This window comes from Ammospiza nelsoni, chromosome 6 (assembly GCF_027579445.1).
Source record: "Ammospiza nelsoni isolate bAmmNel1 chromosome 6, bAmmNel1.pri, whole genome shotgun sequence".
In the NCBI taxonomy this organism is placed as follows: Eukaryota; Metazoa; Chordata; class Aves; order Passeriformes; family Passerellidae; genus Ammospiza; species Ammospiza nelsoni.
This window is the reverse complement of record NC_080638.1, coordinates 42,109,796-42,127,957: the sequence shown is the minus strand read 5'-3', so window position 1 is coordinate 42,127,957 and position 18,162 is coordinate 42,109,796. Positions and strand designations below refer to the sequence as shown.

Below are 18,162 nucleotides of genomic sequence, written 5' to 3'. Positions count from 1 at the left end.
TATATATTAAGACTTTTACTATAGGCCTTTAAGTACACAAACAATCTCACATCACTTCCCAGCTCAGCCCTTCAGCTCTCTGAATACGAAATACAACACCAGCATAACTTCTAAGCTTAGAAAACCACAACTATTTGAAAGCAAGTAATCTCCTCCCAGTCTGAACTGTCCTCTAGTTTTCATACCTGTTCTAATACCATGTCCAGATACTTTGTCTTACATGTCCTTCATGTAAGCATTGGGCTTCTCAACACACATTCTACAATTTGTATACTTTTTCCTCCCATCTCTTCTTGCTGACCATCTCCATCCATCTCCATTATACCATAACCCCATACACACATAAGCATTGACAAATTTCACCTTTACTGTCGAGGCTGATCACTAAATCCTGATGTATTCATTGCACTCTTCTCAGTGTGGTGCTGTCATGTGTCACTCTCCCAGAAAGGACAGAACCAGTCAAATTCCCCCATCCCAGCTCCTGCATTTAGCATGCTTATTATGCTCTTGACTCCTTCCAGGCACTGTACCAGGTAAGGAATATGCTGCCTCTGGCAAACAGGGACACGAACACTGTTCTAAACCTTGCCAAGCCAATTAGCCAATGGAACCAAGCAAAAGCAGTATTTCAAATGGCTTGAACAAGTTACATTGATTTTGGAAAGAAAGACCACCTGTAAAACCCAGGAAAACTGTTCCAATGTCTGTGAGAGGAAGGTCCAACTAGTGATGTTCCTTTATTCCACATCTAAATCCCTCTCAATAAGGAAAGAGATGAGGACTCACTTGGTAGATGCCTGCACAGGATCATCTGCCCATCCTCCTTGCCGGCGTGGGGGTTTAGGTGGTGGAACCTTCAATAAAGAGAAGAGATGTTACAGACAGCTCTGGTCAAGCCAATTGAGACACCAGCTCCACACACACTAATGTAATGCTTTACCAAATAATGGAGAGGTAGCATTTAAAATGCTCTTTAATCATAAAATAAAAGGAAGACAAACTACAGGACGGGTTTTTAAGCTTGTCTGTAAACAAAAGATCATAACTGTTGCCCACCTAGCAGTAGGAGGTATCACATTATGCCTTTCCTAGGGTACAAGACAGCATGTTTTAGACATCTTGTTTTAGATGAGGAATTGTTCCTAAAAAGTCTGGTTTTGCCCACTGCTTAGAATAGGAGGATAGATGCCAAGTTCAGACACAGTGATCCATACCCAAACTCTTCCAAAGTTAGTTGGGATGAATCCCGCCACTGCCACCACTGAAATCCAAAGGGGAAGATCATCTGGAGCTAAAGACATTCCCTACTATTTTCTTGCATTGTCTTGTGTGGCACTCTGCCATATGGCAAGAGAAAATGGGAATTCAGCTTGGGGCTTATGATGGAATTGTCAAATGGGGCCATGAATCCCCATCATGTGGAAGCTGCCCATTGCCATTTACAGATTTGGGCTTGGTTCCCCCAGCCTGAGGCACTCTGTACACACTGCCTTCAGTGTTCTACATGGCAGGCAATGATGACAGCAGAGGCAAAGTGAACCCAGCTTACATAGCTCCCAACTGATGGTGCCCAGTGAGGGAAGATCGACTACAGGGACCCGTGAATGGACCACTGTGAGAAAGAGTGATTGCATGAAACACATCCCAAAACAGAGAAAAACTGCTCAGTGCAAAGGAATGGTGGGGGCACAGGTGGCTCCCACAGCTTTTATTAAGGAAGTGAATGAGTTGGATGACTCCCGAGGAGTTTTGACTTCAGAGAGGACCTTGCATGTGTGGTGGGGTCAACCCTGAGCCAAAGCCAAATAGCCTCTTGCCACAGATGAGGACAGGGCCGCGCTGACCCCTGATGGTAGGGGTCTCACATGTTTATTTCTTTAAGTAGAAGCATTGTTTGTGAGTGTGGGAAATTAAGAGACCCTGCCAGGGGCAGCCTCTGCCTGCTGCAGAGAGGGGGTATGACCCTGCATAGCTCTCTGATAGGAGCAAAAATAGTCATCCTCCAAAAATAAACAGGGAGCAGGAATGAGGCAGGAGCTGCAGTCCCAAAATACCAACTTTCTTCAGCAAAGGGAGCACAGGAGGGCAGAGGGACAGGCAGGGAGCGTGAAACGCAGGAAACAGCCTCCTTATATGGGCTCATCCGTGGGGGACAGAGCTCAGCCGACTGGAATGACCATGTCACAGAATGTGAAGCCTTCAGGGGCCCAAGTGAATGGAGTTTTCTGATCTTTAAATGATTCCCCCAGATTCTTAAGATGCCAAACCAGAGAAGAGGCTGCAGTGCCAAAAAAGGAGCATTTTGAATTCAGTTGATCTGGACACACCCAGAGCCCAAGAAAAAGTGGGAACACACACCACATATGGGTGTGCATGCCCACATAAACATCCTTATTCCCATTACATACACCCCTAACCCAAAACCACACTCCTTCCCACACAGATGCTTCCCATGCAATAACCCCCTTTCCCCTTATACTATCCCTCTGATAGCCAGCGAGCCTCTTTCCAACACACAGCCTCACAACTCCTCACAAAGGTGCATGGGGATACAAAAATGACACCAAAGAACTTGGGCCATAAGGCTGAGGGAAAATGCAGCATGTCCAGGGCATATCAATGTCCCTGTAATTTAATTTACTCATCATCAAAACTAGCCTTCAGATCAAAGATAACTCAAGTGGGGCACACCACATCAGAGGGTGATGACAATGTCTGGCCCAGTCTTTGCACAAGGCATGACTCCAGGGCATCTAGGGGTTTGATTCCAATGTCTTACCAATGTTATACCATGTTCTCATTGATCATACACACCAGGCAAGCCTGAATGTCTGTCAGATCCTGAAAAACACCTCACATACACCTACAGGTCATTTATTCCTCTTGCAAAAAATCAGGTAATTCTTTCTGAATTGCCTACAGGAACACTAGCAACAGGAAAGGCAATGTTAACTGTCAGCTGAGGAGAAATAGCTTTTCTTTGTTAGCTGCCTGGAAAGTGCTGCAATAAGGTTAAATGCCACATACACTTCAGTCAAGTAAATAAACTTACCTTCATATACTTTCACAGTTCCAAAATCCTAGCATAATTTACAATTGAGAATGCAATGCTGTGCTTTACCATAATATGGTGACAGGTAGGGATTTTGCAGCTGCAAGCAAGAGCTTGAGACAGAAAGTGGGACAAATGTCAACCCCAGAGGGATGAGAGCAGAAATAGAGTACACGGTCCTTCTATAATGCAGCAAATGTGCTTTTAAACATACCTTTTTAGTGAAAAAGACTGGGGGATTTAAATGATCAGAACTTGTTGGTACCTACTGTTATACCTTAGGCAAGATTTATACGTATGTTCCCAAATGCAAAGCCATACATCCAAACAGTCTAGCGCTCAAAACACAGATTCCACCAGCTCCTGACAACTGTGTTGTCTCTCAGCCCTTGCTGCTCAGTCTCTTTCACAGCATCAGCTAATCACTCATTTGCTGGAATTTTCCTTTCCACTTCAGTTTTGTCCATTATTTATCTCCAGAGGATCTCCTCTACTTGAGTTTCTGCAGATTGTCCCTTTCCCAAGTAAAACTGCCATGGTCCAAGTTTTTTGTTTTGTTGTTTGTGGTTTGTTTTTTTTTCCTCAGAAATTCAGCTCAGGCATTTTTCCAGTATTTCTTAGGCCACCTTCCATACCAACACTTTGATACTTTGATACATCCATAATCAGTATTTTATCTCTCCCTTGGAAAAACTGACTGGCCTGAATTCCATCTCTCCTGCATCAAAGTAGAAACTCTACCTTCTTTTTTATTGTTTTTCAGGCCCTTTCTTATCAGACAGATGCAGAATTCTAATCTGACTTCCCCATTAAAGCAGAAATTTCCAGGCTACTTGTCAGATCACGTCTACAGTTCTGAAGGTGCCAGTTGGATGCTGCTTCCCTCATGGAAGAAAGTATCCTGTGTGTCTCTGAATCCTGAAGGTCCAGCAAAGTTTCTTTTAGGACCAACCACAACAGAGGCAGATTATGGGCATGTTCAGTCCCTCAAATTCTCAGGTGGGTCTGGAAATATGGATTAATTTACCTTCATCAACATGACAACTCCTTTGGAACACTGAGCACTCTGTGCAGGGATGCAGGGACTCAAATGACATTGAGAGCAAGCAACAGAGGACACAATTCTTCTATTATGTCATATTTCCCCTAAAATATGTAGATCTATGTTTTTCCAATATACAAACACTGTGAGATTTTTACACAGTATGTAGGTGTCTTGTTTTTATCCAATATTGACCGAGAAGTGGAAAGAAACAAGTACAGGCAGTCTCAACAATTCTCCTCTCCAGCAAGATGCCAGAGGCTCCCTTGACTGAAGAAAAGCAAGTCTACACAACCAGGCCTGATGAATTAGTTTTGATTGCTGCCATTTAAGGAGCTATAAGTCAAATAGCCCCACTGCTCCTAAACAGCCACATAAAATCATCTATACTGATCTCAGAGCATGTATGATATCAAAACCACATCAATTCCAAGATCCATGCAAGCCTGGGCTTTTTTGCAAAGAACAACCCATCTCTGCTGGCTCTGTTTATCATGTCCATGGATGGTTCAAATAGTGCCTCTGATTTTAATGAATACCCTCCAAGGAGTTCTGCATGTCTTAAATACTGGGCAGAAAATACTGGATTTGCATTTCATCCACAAACTGCCCTTTTCACAGTCACTGGCTTTCCTTTACTAGGGAAAGTGTTACTGAAACAGAAGCTCTTGAGGGCCTTCAAATGTTCTCTGCCACCTATCACAGGTAAAGGAGCAGTTCATATTGTTTACCAACTATCAGGAATTGCTTTCCCAAAGCAGTGGCCAGCTATTTGTCAGCTGACACGCACCCATGAGGAAAGCTGTCACCTTTGCAGCATTTGGCACCTTAACCTGTCTAAGGAATTACTGCTCTCCCCTGCAGGAAAATAGTGAATCAGCACACAACAATCTGATTCTCTGAACAAGGGGTCACCAGGTAGAATCCTCTCACAATCCATAGTCATAGGGAAGTGCCTCTCCAGTCTTCCTAAGCATGAACATTTCTCAGTTTGCTATCACTTTATGCTACTTATGGTCAGACATTTTCCCATCCACCTTCCCACCTCCTACAGTTCTTTTGTTGCCTTGATGTAGGTCCAGAAGCACTCAAAGTATGAAATAAATGTGTGGAAAAGGAAAAGCTTCTAATAAAATTATTTTCAATGAGATTGTCCCTAATCCACTTCAAGGCAGACAAGCAGGCAGGGTACTACTGGAAAGGCTGGGAAACATGGCTGACTAGAAATGCTATTTCAGAAGATGTCATCAAAAGGCAAGGAGATAAGCTCAGAAAGCTGAAAATAACTGCCCTGCCGGTCAGCCAGTCGGGGTGCACGGGACAGAGGCTGCACAAGGCCTTGGGGAGCTCCAGGCCATGCAGTGCAAGGGCTCACACTGGGGAAGTTGGCCTAATTAGGGAACAAAAGTTCAGCTGCATTTTTGAGATTCCTCCTGGAGAATCTGGCCAACTTCCAGACGAGAGGTCCCCAGGAACAGTCTGGGAGTCCAGCATTTCTACAAGCAACCAGAAAACCTCTGGGAAAAAAAAAAGATGCAAATCCTGTAAAATGAAAGCAGGTAAAAAACCCAGTGCTTCCTTGGATGCTGGATCCTTTCAGTGGAGGGTATTTACTAGAATAATGCAAGAATCAAAACACATGACAAACTCTGAGACATGGAGGGACAAATGCAGCTCAGCCCAGGATGGCCACGTAAATGGGAGGGCATTCACAGCGTGCAATAGCTATGGGAAATTCTGCCTCAGAGAACCCTCCCAGGTTCTCAGAAATGCCAATTGCTTCAAGAGCTATCTACTGCCAGTTCACCCTACTCCCAACTGCATGCCTAAGAAAGCAAAACCCTGGCAACATGCCGTATACAAAATGCTGCTACCCCAGCTGAAGGCTCCTCTGCAAGCTGAGGATAACAGGGGAGAACAGGATGCTAGAGAAAAACATTGCAGTAAGACTGTAAGGTCTTTGGGAATAGGAAATTTTTGTTCCAGCCATATACCAACACTCTCTAGATCTTATTGCAGTACAAATTGTAGATATAGAAATGACTGTAAGTGACTGCATTACAATTATGACTTCCTAGGTCATGAACTCTCTAAACCAGAGTGGAAGGACAGTGCCCAAACCATTGTGATTATTTTTACACAAATAAGGTCCCCTGATCAACACTCAGCTGAGTACAGCTGGTGCTGGGTTCCTCACTTGGATGTTTTAGTTTCAGGGAATGTAGGGGAGAGCACTTGGGGGGTGGCTGCTGCACAGATCCAGACCAGACAATGGAATGAGAGTTTGGAGCTGGGTGCCAACCACTGTGCAAGGGTAAGAACTGGGTCAGGAAAATACGGCTCTGATTAAAGGTCCTGATCATATCAAGCCCCAGGCCATGTCTACACCACAGGTGCAGACACACCTGCAAGCATCCACAAGGATCCTCATGAGTCAGCCCAAGTCTGGAAATTGTCTCGTTTTAGGTACTTCTGGTAACAAAGCTAGTACCTCCCCAAGTAGAGCGCAGGTTGCTTCTCACCAGGGGATCTCCACATCATTCTGCACTGTATTTTAGAATGCAAATACACTCACTCGACCTCACCCAATTGGGTGACCTAGCAATTTAAGAACATAATTGGCTTTATATTTCAGGTACTTACCTCCTTTTTATAGTTGTTCTCCCAACAAACATTTAATGAAAACAATTGCTGCTGGCATGTTGACTTAACCTAAAAAGCAACAGCCTATTTTTCCACCCAAATGTTTCAGAAGCATTGGCAACTAGAGCTACAAAAGGACTTTGATGCCCCCTCTGGAAAGGTCAGATCTTCAAATCCTCTTTCCAGTTGTCACCTTAAAGCATGCTGTCACTCAAACAATGAGTGATATAGAGGCACAGAGGCCAGCATTCACCAGAATAAGGGTCAGAAATCAGGTGCTGTCCCTGTTTTTAGTCTGTGAAGGACCTTGAGACTACCTATGGCACATCTACCAAAACACAACTAGAGGATGAGGTCCCCAAGGGACCCATTGGAACTGATGTCTTCCCACTCAAATGTTGTTGCCTTCAGTTAGACAGTCTTTCCCTATGGTATCAAAATTCTTTTGATTCCATTTGCAAAGCAGAGCAGCTTCAGGAGAAAGGACTGAGAGCCTTCTCAGACACAGAACAGCTCATAGACTTGTCATGACATATAATATTCCCTATGGAGGTGGTAAACATTACTTGCTACATCTTTCTCAGAGAAGAAAGAGGACAATAAAAATCAGTGTTTTCCAGCTTAGAAAAGAGATGGCCAGTTTAATCTCTACATCTAAAGCATGAGGTTCCAACACTGAAATGAACATCTGCTTATCAGGAATTGGAGGTCCCTGAAGGCAAGGAAAAGCCCTGCTCTACTTCTGAAGGCTAGAAAACACAGGATGGGGATCAGGGTCCCCCACTGATAGTGCAAGGACATGCACCCCCAGAGCTCACAGAATGGGGCCAGAACTCCACAGAAGGACAGGGTTTCAGACACACTGCCATTCCCAGCTACTCTTTATCATCCCAACAGATCCACCAGTCTATCCTGAGATTATCTACATACTATGCAGGCATCCAGAGCAGGATATAGATTTTGTTATGAGGATAAGGCATTTAAATCCCCCTGTGGGTCTATTCAGGGAATAGTCACAGTGCTTTTGCATAAAGCTCTAGCTTTGCTTTTAGATAGGGACTAAAGAAAACTAGTGGAAGGACTTCTTCAAGGTCCCAAAGAAAACCTATGGCAAAGCCACAAAAAGAAACCAGCAAAATCTTGGCTAACAACCACATTCGTACTCCTGCTTATTCTGCCTCTGCAAATTAACTGAAATATTAGGATACACCCTTTATTATACCATTGATTAGCCTCACAGCCTTTGGCTAAATATCCCAGGCAGTCCTGGAAGGTGATGCCAAATGAGTGATTCAACTGGCAAAAATTCAGATGCAAGACGAGTGGTTTGCCAAAGGATGCAAAACAAGTTTCAGAGCAGGCAGATGTCTGGAGGGCAGGACTTCAGCAGGTATGTTCACATCCACAACCCTGAAGAGGTTGTTTGTTAATATTCAAGCAGCTACAAAGTTATCTTCAGCACAGCAAGAGGAGAGGGACCAAATCCAGGAAGAGTTCAGATTGTAACACTCAGCGAAGCCCAAAGGGAGTTCAGAGAAGGGTTATATGAGCCATCCGGGGGACGAAGGAGCCAACTTCGGACAAATGATTCAAGAAGCCAAGTATTTCAGATTGGCCAGGCAATGACTAAGGGAGGGATATACTGCAACAAGATTTGCATCACACTTTATAACAAAGTTCCACTAGCAGTTGATTTGACAGAGACTTATGATACAATTAACAGAAGTTTGTAAGCATACTGCAGTATAAGTTACAAGCAGCTTACTGATCAGTCAGATTTCTGAACTCAGTTAACCACTTTATACCATTTACAAACTTTTACAAATGGAAAAATACTATAAAGTGTGACTGTCATACTTAAGAGCACAAGCTTGAATAAAAGACACAGGAATTAGCCAAACAAAATGGTTTTCAAAGCAGGAACCCCTCATACTAAGTAAAATCTCCTTGCCAGGCACCATTGCATAACATCCCTGAAGCAACAATTGCTCATGTGGAAGAGTCACATCAGTAAAGTTATTTTAATGAAATTTAGCAGCCAGAAGCAAGAAGGGGCCTGTGGCATGTGACCAGTCAGCACTCAACAGCAGACCTTGGGAATCAATGATTTAGGGCACTGTATAGAGGTGGAATTAGTTCCAGTGAAACGACTGTAAGGACCGGTTCCAGTGAGGCGGGGGGGGGAAGATTAGATCAATTATCAGTAAAAATTTCTATTAGGCAACCAGTCCTCAAAACTATACTCATCAGTGGGAGGTCTCTTTGCCTGATAAATGGAAAAGTGCTCTGGGCATAGTCCTGAACCATCCATCACTGCCAAATAAACCCAGTGGAGCTTTTTTACAATATCATCTCTTGCACTACCAAGAGAAAACTGAGCTAATCTGAATAGTCTTGACTCCTTGTGATGAGCATACCCTTCTGAGCCAGAATTAATGAGATGGGTGATAGGGGTTTCTTTTCTGGGCTTTAAATTTCACAGATGAATCTACTGTGCTACCAGTACTGGAGTGGTCCTTCAGCAGAAGGAATTAAGAGCACAGGAGAGGGTGTTTTAATTATCTAACAGAGCAACTCTAGACAGGAAAAATTGGGCAACACCAATTCCATGGTTAGGAAGAGTGCAAGGCAATTAGCCCAGAGACTTCAACAGAAACAGGTAGAACTTCTCAGGTTGTTCTGAATGGCATTATCCTGGCTCCTAATGCTAAATTAATGCTAAGGTGTATTTTATCTTTAGTGCAGGATAAAAAAAGGATATGTGTATTCCTTCTCTGTGTGTAACAGGAGCCTGGGAAGAAGCACTATGACATTATTATTGATTCTGGCATTCAGTGCTGGTGAAATAAAAAGAAAAGACACATAGAAAATCTAAAGGCACATGTCCTTGTTACTCCTGCCTGGCCCTCTCCTCTGGGGCACTAGCAAGACTTCATCATCCCTAAGGAGAAGTTTTCATGCTACAAGAGCAAACTAACCATACTGGACAGCAATCTAGGTTAAGTCAGGCTTTGTACTCTATTAGCTAATTGCTGTCCTGACTTTTAAATGAAAACAGAGTATCTTTTCAGTGGCCACATATACATCTGTAACCTCAAAACAAGATGCAGCAGCTGATAAGAGCAGCTGTTTCAAAGATAATTAAAAATCCGTCAGCAACAGAAACAGAGGATGCAGGAAAGGCACTGCGTCCAAAGCAAACTTTATATTATTCTCAAATACTAGAGTACCCTCTTAAGGTAGTCTCCAGACAGATAATAGGTTAATCCTACTAGTCCCCTTCAGAGGAGCCAGCATCTACCTAGAAAGCCTCTAGTCTTACACGGTCAACCTTTTCCTGATGGTCTTCATCCTTGAAGGGTCAGAAGGGAAAAAGAGAGAAAGAAGTTAAAAGGAAGCACTATGGAAGCCTGCACAAAACAGCTTGAAGACTGACATTTATGACTGTCCTGCAGCATGTGCTTTGCAACCTTATTCACTTGAGCAAACCACAAAGCTGATCCTACATTATAACATTTTATATCTAGCCATTTATGCAGATGCCAATTGTGATACTTAAAGAAAAAAAACCAAAACCCAAACATGAGCAAGAAGAGAACAGACTTAGTTCATTCGCCCTATAGCATAATAAAAAATTATTCAGGTGTGTAGAGTCACTGCAGCCATGCCAGGAACCAGTATTGATGGTGGACCAGTCATACTAAAGGCTATACACTGTAGCAGGCTACAGCCCTTTTTTCAGAAGCTACTGTTTCTCAAGGCAACCTCAGATTCTCCCCTGAGAGCACAGGCTGCAGCAATTAGTGTAAAATAGACATAGCTACCATCCATGTTTGTTGTCATTACAAGTGTCCCATATTGTTGTTTCCTTATTGCAAGAGTTTCATACCTCCTCAATGTTCCTCATGGACAGCTCTTCTAAGCACTGACTTTTCCTTCTTCTCACAGTAGCCAGCTGACTCCAGTTCCCCTTTCAACCAACCAACCTACTCTTTTTATAACACTCTTCTCATTGGCTACAGCTGTGGCCTGTTAAAGTCAGGCCTGTTCCTAATCACTAATAATTGGCTCAGCTACAACTCCTTAGGGCTAAGACTACTTTCTATACTACCTTTATTTTCTTATATTCTATCCCCCCTTTTTCTTTTAATTACAGAGTTGCAGCATTTCTAGAAGGACATGTTCAAATAAATTAACATTACTACACATTCATATATTTCATTCAGAACTAATAGTTATACAAATGTTCAGACAACATATTATAGTACAAATATGTATATATTTCTGAGTGTTGGTTCCATTTTGCAGCTTTTCTCAGTTTACAAAGTACTTATCTTCAAAATCTTTTATACTCCTGTTTAACAAACATTAACAGCTGCAATTGATATATTTCACCAATCAATAAACACATTGTACTGAATAATAGAACTATTCTTTTTCCAGTTCTTACAGTTACTTTAGTAAATCCTCCCACTCCTCTCTCAGTTTTGTTGCTTTTCCTCATACAGTTCTCTACCCACATCACCATGGAATCACGTTGCTTAATGTTTAAGTCTTCTTTCCTAAAACACCACGGGATCATGTTGGTTGATACTTAAGTCCTTTTTCCTAAATTGCGTTGGGGCCACCATTTGTTATCATTATATTACAAAGGTTCCATATTGTTGTCTCCTTATTGCAAGAGTTTCATACCTCCTTGATATTTCTCGTAGTCAGCTCCTCTAAGCACTGACTCTCCCCTCTCACAGCAGCCAACTGACTCCAGTTCCCCTCTTTATCAACCAACCCATTCTTTTATAACACTCTTCTTCTCATTGGCTACAGCTGTGGCCTGTTAAAGTCAGGCCTGCTCCTAATCACTAGTAATTGGCTCAGCTGCAACTCCTTAGGGGTAAGACTACTTTCTATACTACCTTTATTTTCTTATATTCTGTCCCCCTACATGTGTTAGCTTCACCAGATGATCTAAAGCTAACACTGTAAGGGAGCAGCTTGGTTATATAGATAAGGAACTCAAAAAAATCAGCCTGTTAATCACTCTGAAAGTAGCAAACTGGTTGAGAACCTTTTAGATGAGCAGACTCAGCACCAGCAGTTGCAGCAACCAGAGCTATTAGGCACCAAATGCAAGAAGGTAATTAAGAATCCACTTCTATTCTAGAAATCACAGTGTTCAGAAGCACTCAGGAGGAGAATTTAGAATATCCTAAATTGATCTATGACCCTCCACCAGGAGTATGCATAGGATAGCTGGAAACACTCCACTAACCCACCTGACTTTTGTTCTGGATTAAAACATCTCTCCTGTGGAACATGGAATCCATGTGATTAATAAATTGCATATATCTCTCATGGAAGTGGTTTGGTATCTGAGTTCATTTTGTGTCTTTGCTGTCATCTGGTCTTATCATCTTACTGCAGTAAGAGCAGAGGGGGGCTACATGCAGGTTAGAGCAGCTGGGGTACAAAGGTGTCCTTACCAATGAGCAGCACAAGTGAAATCAGGTTTGCCCAACTGGTAAAAATCTGTTGGAAACATGTATCTGTCAGCCTGCTTCTTCCCACAGCCAAAAGCAGAAAGGCTTCTGTGGGGTCCAACATGACCTAAGCTTCTCCAGATGTACAGAGCCCAAGTGGCACAAGACTTGCACTAGCATGGAAGAAAATCCAGCTGCGCAACACATGTTGGAAAAGTATTTAAATAATCTCTTCTTGGAGCAATTTTTCACTTGTGTTTCACCTTCAGCAATTCTTATTTGCTTTCTTACTACCACCCAAGGACCACAACTAAATAAGCAAGCTTACAAATACCAGCTAGGACAACAAAAGAACATATTTTCAGAAGAGAAAGTACAGAGCCTTTCCCCAGGCTGTGGTGAAATGTGACAGAGACAACCAGCAGGGAACTTGATTTTTGGGCAAACTCTGATATAAAGTAATTTTGTCCTACCTGTGTGGAAATATTTTGAAAATAGGGAAAACCTTCATCCTTTAGGCTGACCATTGCCTAGTAAAGCAGTCTCCATTCAAAGGATCTACAGAGTGCTGCCAGAGACATGCTGGCAAAATCATACTGAGACTGCAAGAGGCAGAAACCAGGGAACTCTTGAACAAGGTCCCATGGGAATCACATCACTGTAGGATAAAGAAAAATAGACCATGGAAGTAGGATAACATTAAAATATTTTTCCGTACAGATTTCTTACAGGACAACAAATAGCTCACTCTTGTTGAGAGAAGAAACAAGAAAGGAAAAATCTGCTGATACATTTTTTAAAAGACTTTTCCACTCAGCTTTCCAAATCAATCTCATCAAGAGCTCCAAACCTGGCCAAACAACTTCTGATGGATGTCATCAAGCCAGCATTCAGGCTGTTGGATGCAGTGATATTAGAGCCAGGAAAAAGGTTTGACTTTAATTCTGTAAAAGTGTCCAGAAGTCCTGTTAGGATGGGATAGCAAAGATCTTCAACAGATCTCATTGCATGATCTGTCCATCTCATTATACAAATAAAACAACTAGCTTGACATTCTCCCATACTGTCAGAAACCTGATAGCATCAAGATGAGTTAATGTACTACATCAAGCCAGGGGATGGGAAAGGCCTCTCAATGGAAAAAGAGATACATTACCCCTCTGAAATGAATGTTTGAAATGTGGTGTTCTGGCATGCAGCAAGCAGATTTATCTCTAGGAATTCCCACTTACAGCATATTCCCCTGGGTGCCCAAGAAGTGCCTGCTGAATTGCCAAGGAGCTCTGAGGGCAGGAACGTACACAGCCTTTGCTGCAGGAGGCTGCCAACTGCACCAATTACGGCAACTAATCATGTTCCATCTTGCCTGGTGAAATAACACATAGCTGCAGTGTTGTTTGTTAGTACTTGTACTTCTGAAAAGGCAGGAATGCTCTGCATGTCACATGGGCAGAGTGTGAGCTTTGTGACCTTTCATGAGCCCCTTGAGGAGGTCTACATTTGATGATAATACAGGTACTTCCACACAGAATGGGAATTATGAAGTAGAGATTTGGGCAGAGGAATTAGAGATTTGCAGCTGTAGTTAAGAATATTCTTGTGGGAGAGACATACAAACAGCAGGTTCTGAAAAAATACTAAGATATCATAGTGTTTTCATAGAGTTTGGGGGAAGTAGATTAGGCTACAAGGCATAAGAGATTGCAGCTACACCCTGGGGAAGGAGGCTTTAACATACATTTGTTGTATAGAACAACACAGAGTTTGCACTGTCTTTTGGGAGAGAGAGCCCAGGCCAAGCAGAGATCAGCAGTAACCTGATAAGATCTGTGCTCCAAGTCAGATGATTTGCCTATTGACTTCAAAACAAAGATCTTTTTAATTACAATAATTGTCCACCCTCTAAGTGAATTTCCTTGTAATAAGCCCAGATGTTGAAACATGGATAGACAGGTACCTTTTGCTTCCTTCAAGCAAGCTGCTGTGACTGGAAAACACTTCCTGGATGCTTCTCAGTGTCATGAAAAGACCAAACAATAGCACAATTGGTATGTTCATACCAGAAATTTGAGATGGGTGGAAACTGGTTGGATTGGCAAGGAATTTAGAAAAAAAAAAAATTAAAAAGAGTCAAGGTGAATTAAATCAGTTTTAAAACTCTGAGAAAGCTCTGAAGGCAAAATCACTAACCTGAATGTGAAATGCATATGAGGGTATGAATATGGCAAAGGTTTAAGACAAACCCCTTTGCCTTCAAAATCAGTAATAAGAATAAAACCTTCTTTGCTAAAATTAATTACATAGTGCCTAATCCACTACTGCCAGTTCCAGAAAAAAACTAAAAGGACTGGGTTTGTTTTTTTTTAATCTTGCATTTCTTTTGGGAAGATTTCTTATAAAGGCTTCAAAATGGGCTGAATGAGACATCCATTGTAACCCCACCAATTAAAAGCAAGCCAAGGCCAAGCTTCCAGAAAAGTAAAAGGGGATTGCCAATCTAGGGTGAAGGAAAAAACAATATTAGTTTTGTTAAATACTCACTTTGGTAACAAACGTGGTCACGTATAAAAAGCCTCCAATTTTGGAGCAAGGGAAAAGGCTGAGGATTATTTACAGTGGATTTTGTCTTTCTTCCAGTACCGCCGAGGTTCTCGATTAACACAAACATTTAGCAACAAAGACCTGTCTGAAGGAGACTATTAACACAAACTATCCTTCCTGGTGGTTAAGATCCAGTACTAACATATTTGAATGTTGTAAGACATGTAAGTCCTCACCCTTCTGCCGCTGAAAAGCTCACTGCTCTCAAACAGAACACTGTAAATATTTCTTAGTCTTCCTCAGGACTGGCCCAAGTCCTGGAGCCCCTATGACCTCTTCCCAGCTATTGAAATGGTTGTGATGTGAGCAGTAAGCCCAAGCAAACTGCAGTAAGTCACAGTCCATCAGCTGTACCTCTACATAGTGCCCTGGTCTCTCTAAAACCAGAGAATCAGACCATGAACTAGGATGGCCAGTTCCAGCAAGAGAACCACAAGAGAACAATCTGACAGTGAGCCACCCTAATGTGGAGGCCAGCTAATGATTACACCCCCTTAAACCATCAGTTGGTTCCCCTAAGACTTTCTTTACCTATGAGGTCGATGGTTACATCTCTTTCTTAAATCACATCTTCTGCACATTCCCTCACAGAATCCATCCTGAATGCCTACAGCATATCCAAGGGGAGATTCCCTAGGTGGAAGATGATTCTCCATTATGCCTACCAAAAGAAAAGAGCATACTTTCTCCAGGAAAAAAGTCTGCTCTATGAGGTGTTACTGTAAGCTAAGCTGTAATAGTGCTATTTTCAACAGCATCACAGGGTCTCAAAAGAAAAATCCCCCCTCCACAATCATTTTGGCACAGATGTCTGGGACACAGCTACTCAGTGTAATAGGAAAGTTTTGTCACTGCACAGGGAATCAGGGAGTAGTCACTCCAAGACAGAAGGTCCTAAGGCTCTGAGCAGAGTAGCCTGAAGCAGAGGTGGTGCCAGGGTGGCCAGCAACACAGAATGATTTCCAGTTTAAAGAAGCCAGGAATATGGTATGCTGGAGACCATTGACTGGCATTGCAAAACAGTAAGCATCACCTAATTTAAACAAATATCACTGTCAACAAGGTGGAAGTCAGATGACATTTTTTCCATCTGGTATGTGTCAGGGAGCAAAACTCGTATGTCATTCCTTGAGAGCTGCACCTTCTAGCAGGAGATGTCTGTGGAGGTGCTGTGCTAACATCCAACAGCAAACTTCCAGGAAGGATTTCAGCATTCTGCAACACTAAGCAAAAAAATCAATTGAAACAGTTCAGATCTATTTCTGAATACTTGAGGATGTTGCCTCACTCTCCTGAGAAAGAGGAGTTCCTGACCCCCTTCTACCATTTGAAGATGTACTAATAGAACAGCCTCTGAACCAAAGTTTTCCTCCAAAGACAAGTGGGAGCTGAGTTTGCACATTATTACCCAAGGAAAAGTCTCAGATGCTGCAAAGCTGGCTCCTAGCACGACCTTTGTAGCCGTGCACAGAGAAAATGAAAAAGAGCATTACTACACAAACTTGATAGAGACCATGTCAGATGTACTCTGGCTCTAGCAAACAAAGCACAAAAGTAAGGCATCTATTTATCTGCCTTGCTACTGTAGGTGGTGGCAAAACTGGTCACAAAAGTATGTGCCTGCCCACATTTTAAATCTAGAAATTAAAATATCAGGAAGATATGTATGCACAGAACGGAGGGGCCTCAAGTCCTGTATGATACTACTCTCCGTACTTGACATGTAAGAAACCATAGTCCAATAGTTTCCTGTGTGGAAACTATTCTACAAAGGGCAACACCAGGAAAGGGACAGGGCAGTGACATGAGTCCCAAATTAAGGACAAAATTCAAAGGGCAAAGCACACCATGCAGGAAGGAAATTCAGAAGAAATTAATAATTCTCCATTGGAGACAACAGCAGGACAACAGATAAGCCCTTCTGACAGGACACCCACCTCTCCAAGAGAAGCAGACGGGGAATTCTTCGTGCTGAGTTTTTCACCTGAAAAGAGGTCCTGGCGGGCTCGACGGCCCATCTTTAGTACCTGTAGTGCAGGGGGAAACACGAAGGAGCAGAGGACACACAGTTACTGACAAAAGCTGTTTGAGGGAAGGGAGCGGAACGCCGGGAGCGGAACGCCAGGCACGGCCCTGCCGCCACGCCCCGCCCCGCAGCGAAGCGCGGTGCCCTCACAACGCAGAGGCTTCGCCCGCCGCAGGTGTGAGCCCTCCCGCCCCTCCCGGCCCGCCAGCCGCGCTGCTCGGCCCCACCGCCGGCCGCTCGCCCCGGCCCGGCCCGGCCCTTCCGCTGCATGGTGCCCCACGGCAGCCGTGCCGCCGACCCCGCGCCCCCTCCAGGCCGCGGTCCGAGGCCCCGGGGCCCCGCTCGTAGAGGCTGGGCCCGCCCCGGCCCCGCTCACCCCGGCGACGCCGCCTCTCCGCGGCGCCTCCACTCGCTCCGGCTCAGCCTCCATCCGCCGCCGCGGCCGCCGGTGCTTCCGGCGGACAGCCCGCCCCGCCGCCCCGGCAACCGCGGGCACGGCCCCACCGGCTGCCCCGCGCCGCCCGGCCACCGAGCCCCGCGAGCTGGGCCGAGCACCCGGCGCCTGGCAGCCACGGAGACGTCCACCCCCGCGCACTCTTAACACCTTGGCCTGACTGAGGGGCACACCTGTGCTGCAGCACCTCATGCGGGTACTCTGCTAGCCCTTTCTAGTTCCACTTGCGGTGCGGCAGGCCAGGAACAGTCTGACGCTCTGCCTTCTCCAGCTTGTTGCCGAAGACACTTTTTAAGTTCCCACTAAGGCAGATAAATCCTAGCCTTACACATCTGTCTCATGATAGAGGCTTTAGCCAGTCTCCTGATGGCTTCTGATGCTCTTCCCAATTCTCCCTGGCTCTCTAACACAGCTTTCCAGATGGGGCAGCCGGTCCCCAGAGCCCACGGTGGAGGCGGTGCCAAGGATCAAATGTAAGCACAACGATCATTGCACACATGCTTCTCACAAGTGAGTTGTGCAGAGATTTCCACTGAGCTGTATAAAACGACTCCAGTCTGTTTCTTGGCTGGACAGATGTACAGATTAATTGTAAATAAATCTGGTTTTTGGTCCACATGTTGAACAAACATTCAGTTTTCCAATACTTTGTCCCTTTGCCTATGTTTTCTTTTTCTCCTGTCTCACATTCCTCACAATTTTCACCTATCCTCATTAGCCTAAATAATTTCTTCTGCTGCTACAATAGAGAACTGTACCACACCACAAACAACACTGCTAACACTTTGCCATGATGAAAATTGACTCTCTAAGTAAACTTTTAAGCCTCCTAGGAATACCTTTTACTAATGGCACTAGATTTCA

The 18,162-nt window shown here is 43.8% G+C and overlaps 1 protein-coding gene across 1 annotated transcript in view; it reads right to left on the bottom strand.

Moving 5' to 3' along the window:
* IFT43 (intraflagellar transport 43) overlaps nucleotides 1-17,304 on the bottom strand; it is a 43,815-nt gene extending 26,511 nt beyond the window's left edge. Inside the window, exons 1-3 of the mRNA XM_059474534.1 lie at nucleotides 17,221-17,304; nucleotides 16,756-16,845; nucleotides 790-857 (exon numbers count right to left, since the gene is read on the bottom strand). Coding sequence (XP_059330517.1) covers nucleotides 790-857; nucleotides 16,756-16,845; nucleotides 17,221-17,274 — 212 coding nt within the window. The 5' untranslated portion in view covers nucleotides 17,275-17,304. The remainder of the gene's footprint in view (nucleotides 1-789; nucleotides 858-16,755; nucleotides 16,846-17,220) is intronic.
* Between the last annotated feature and the right edge of the window lie 858 nt (nucleotides 17,305-18,162).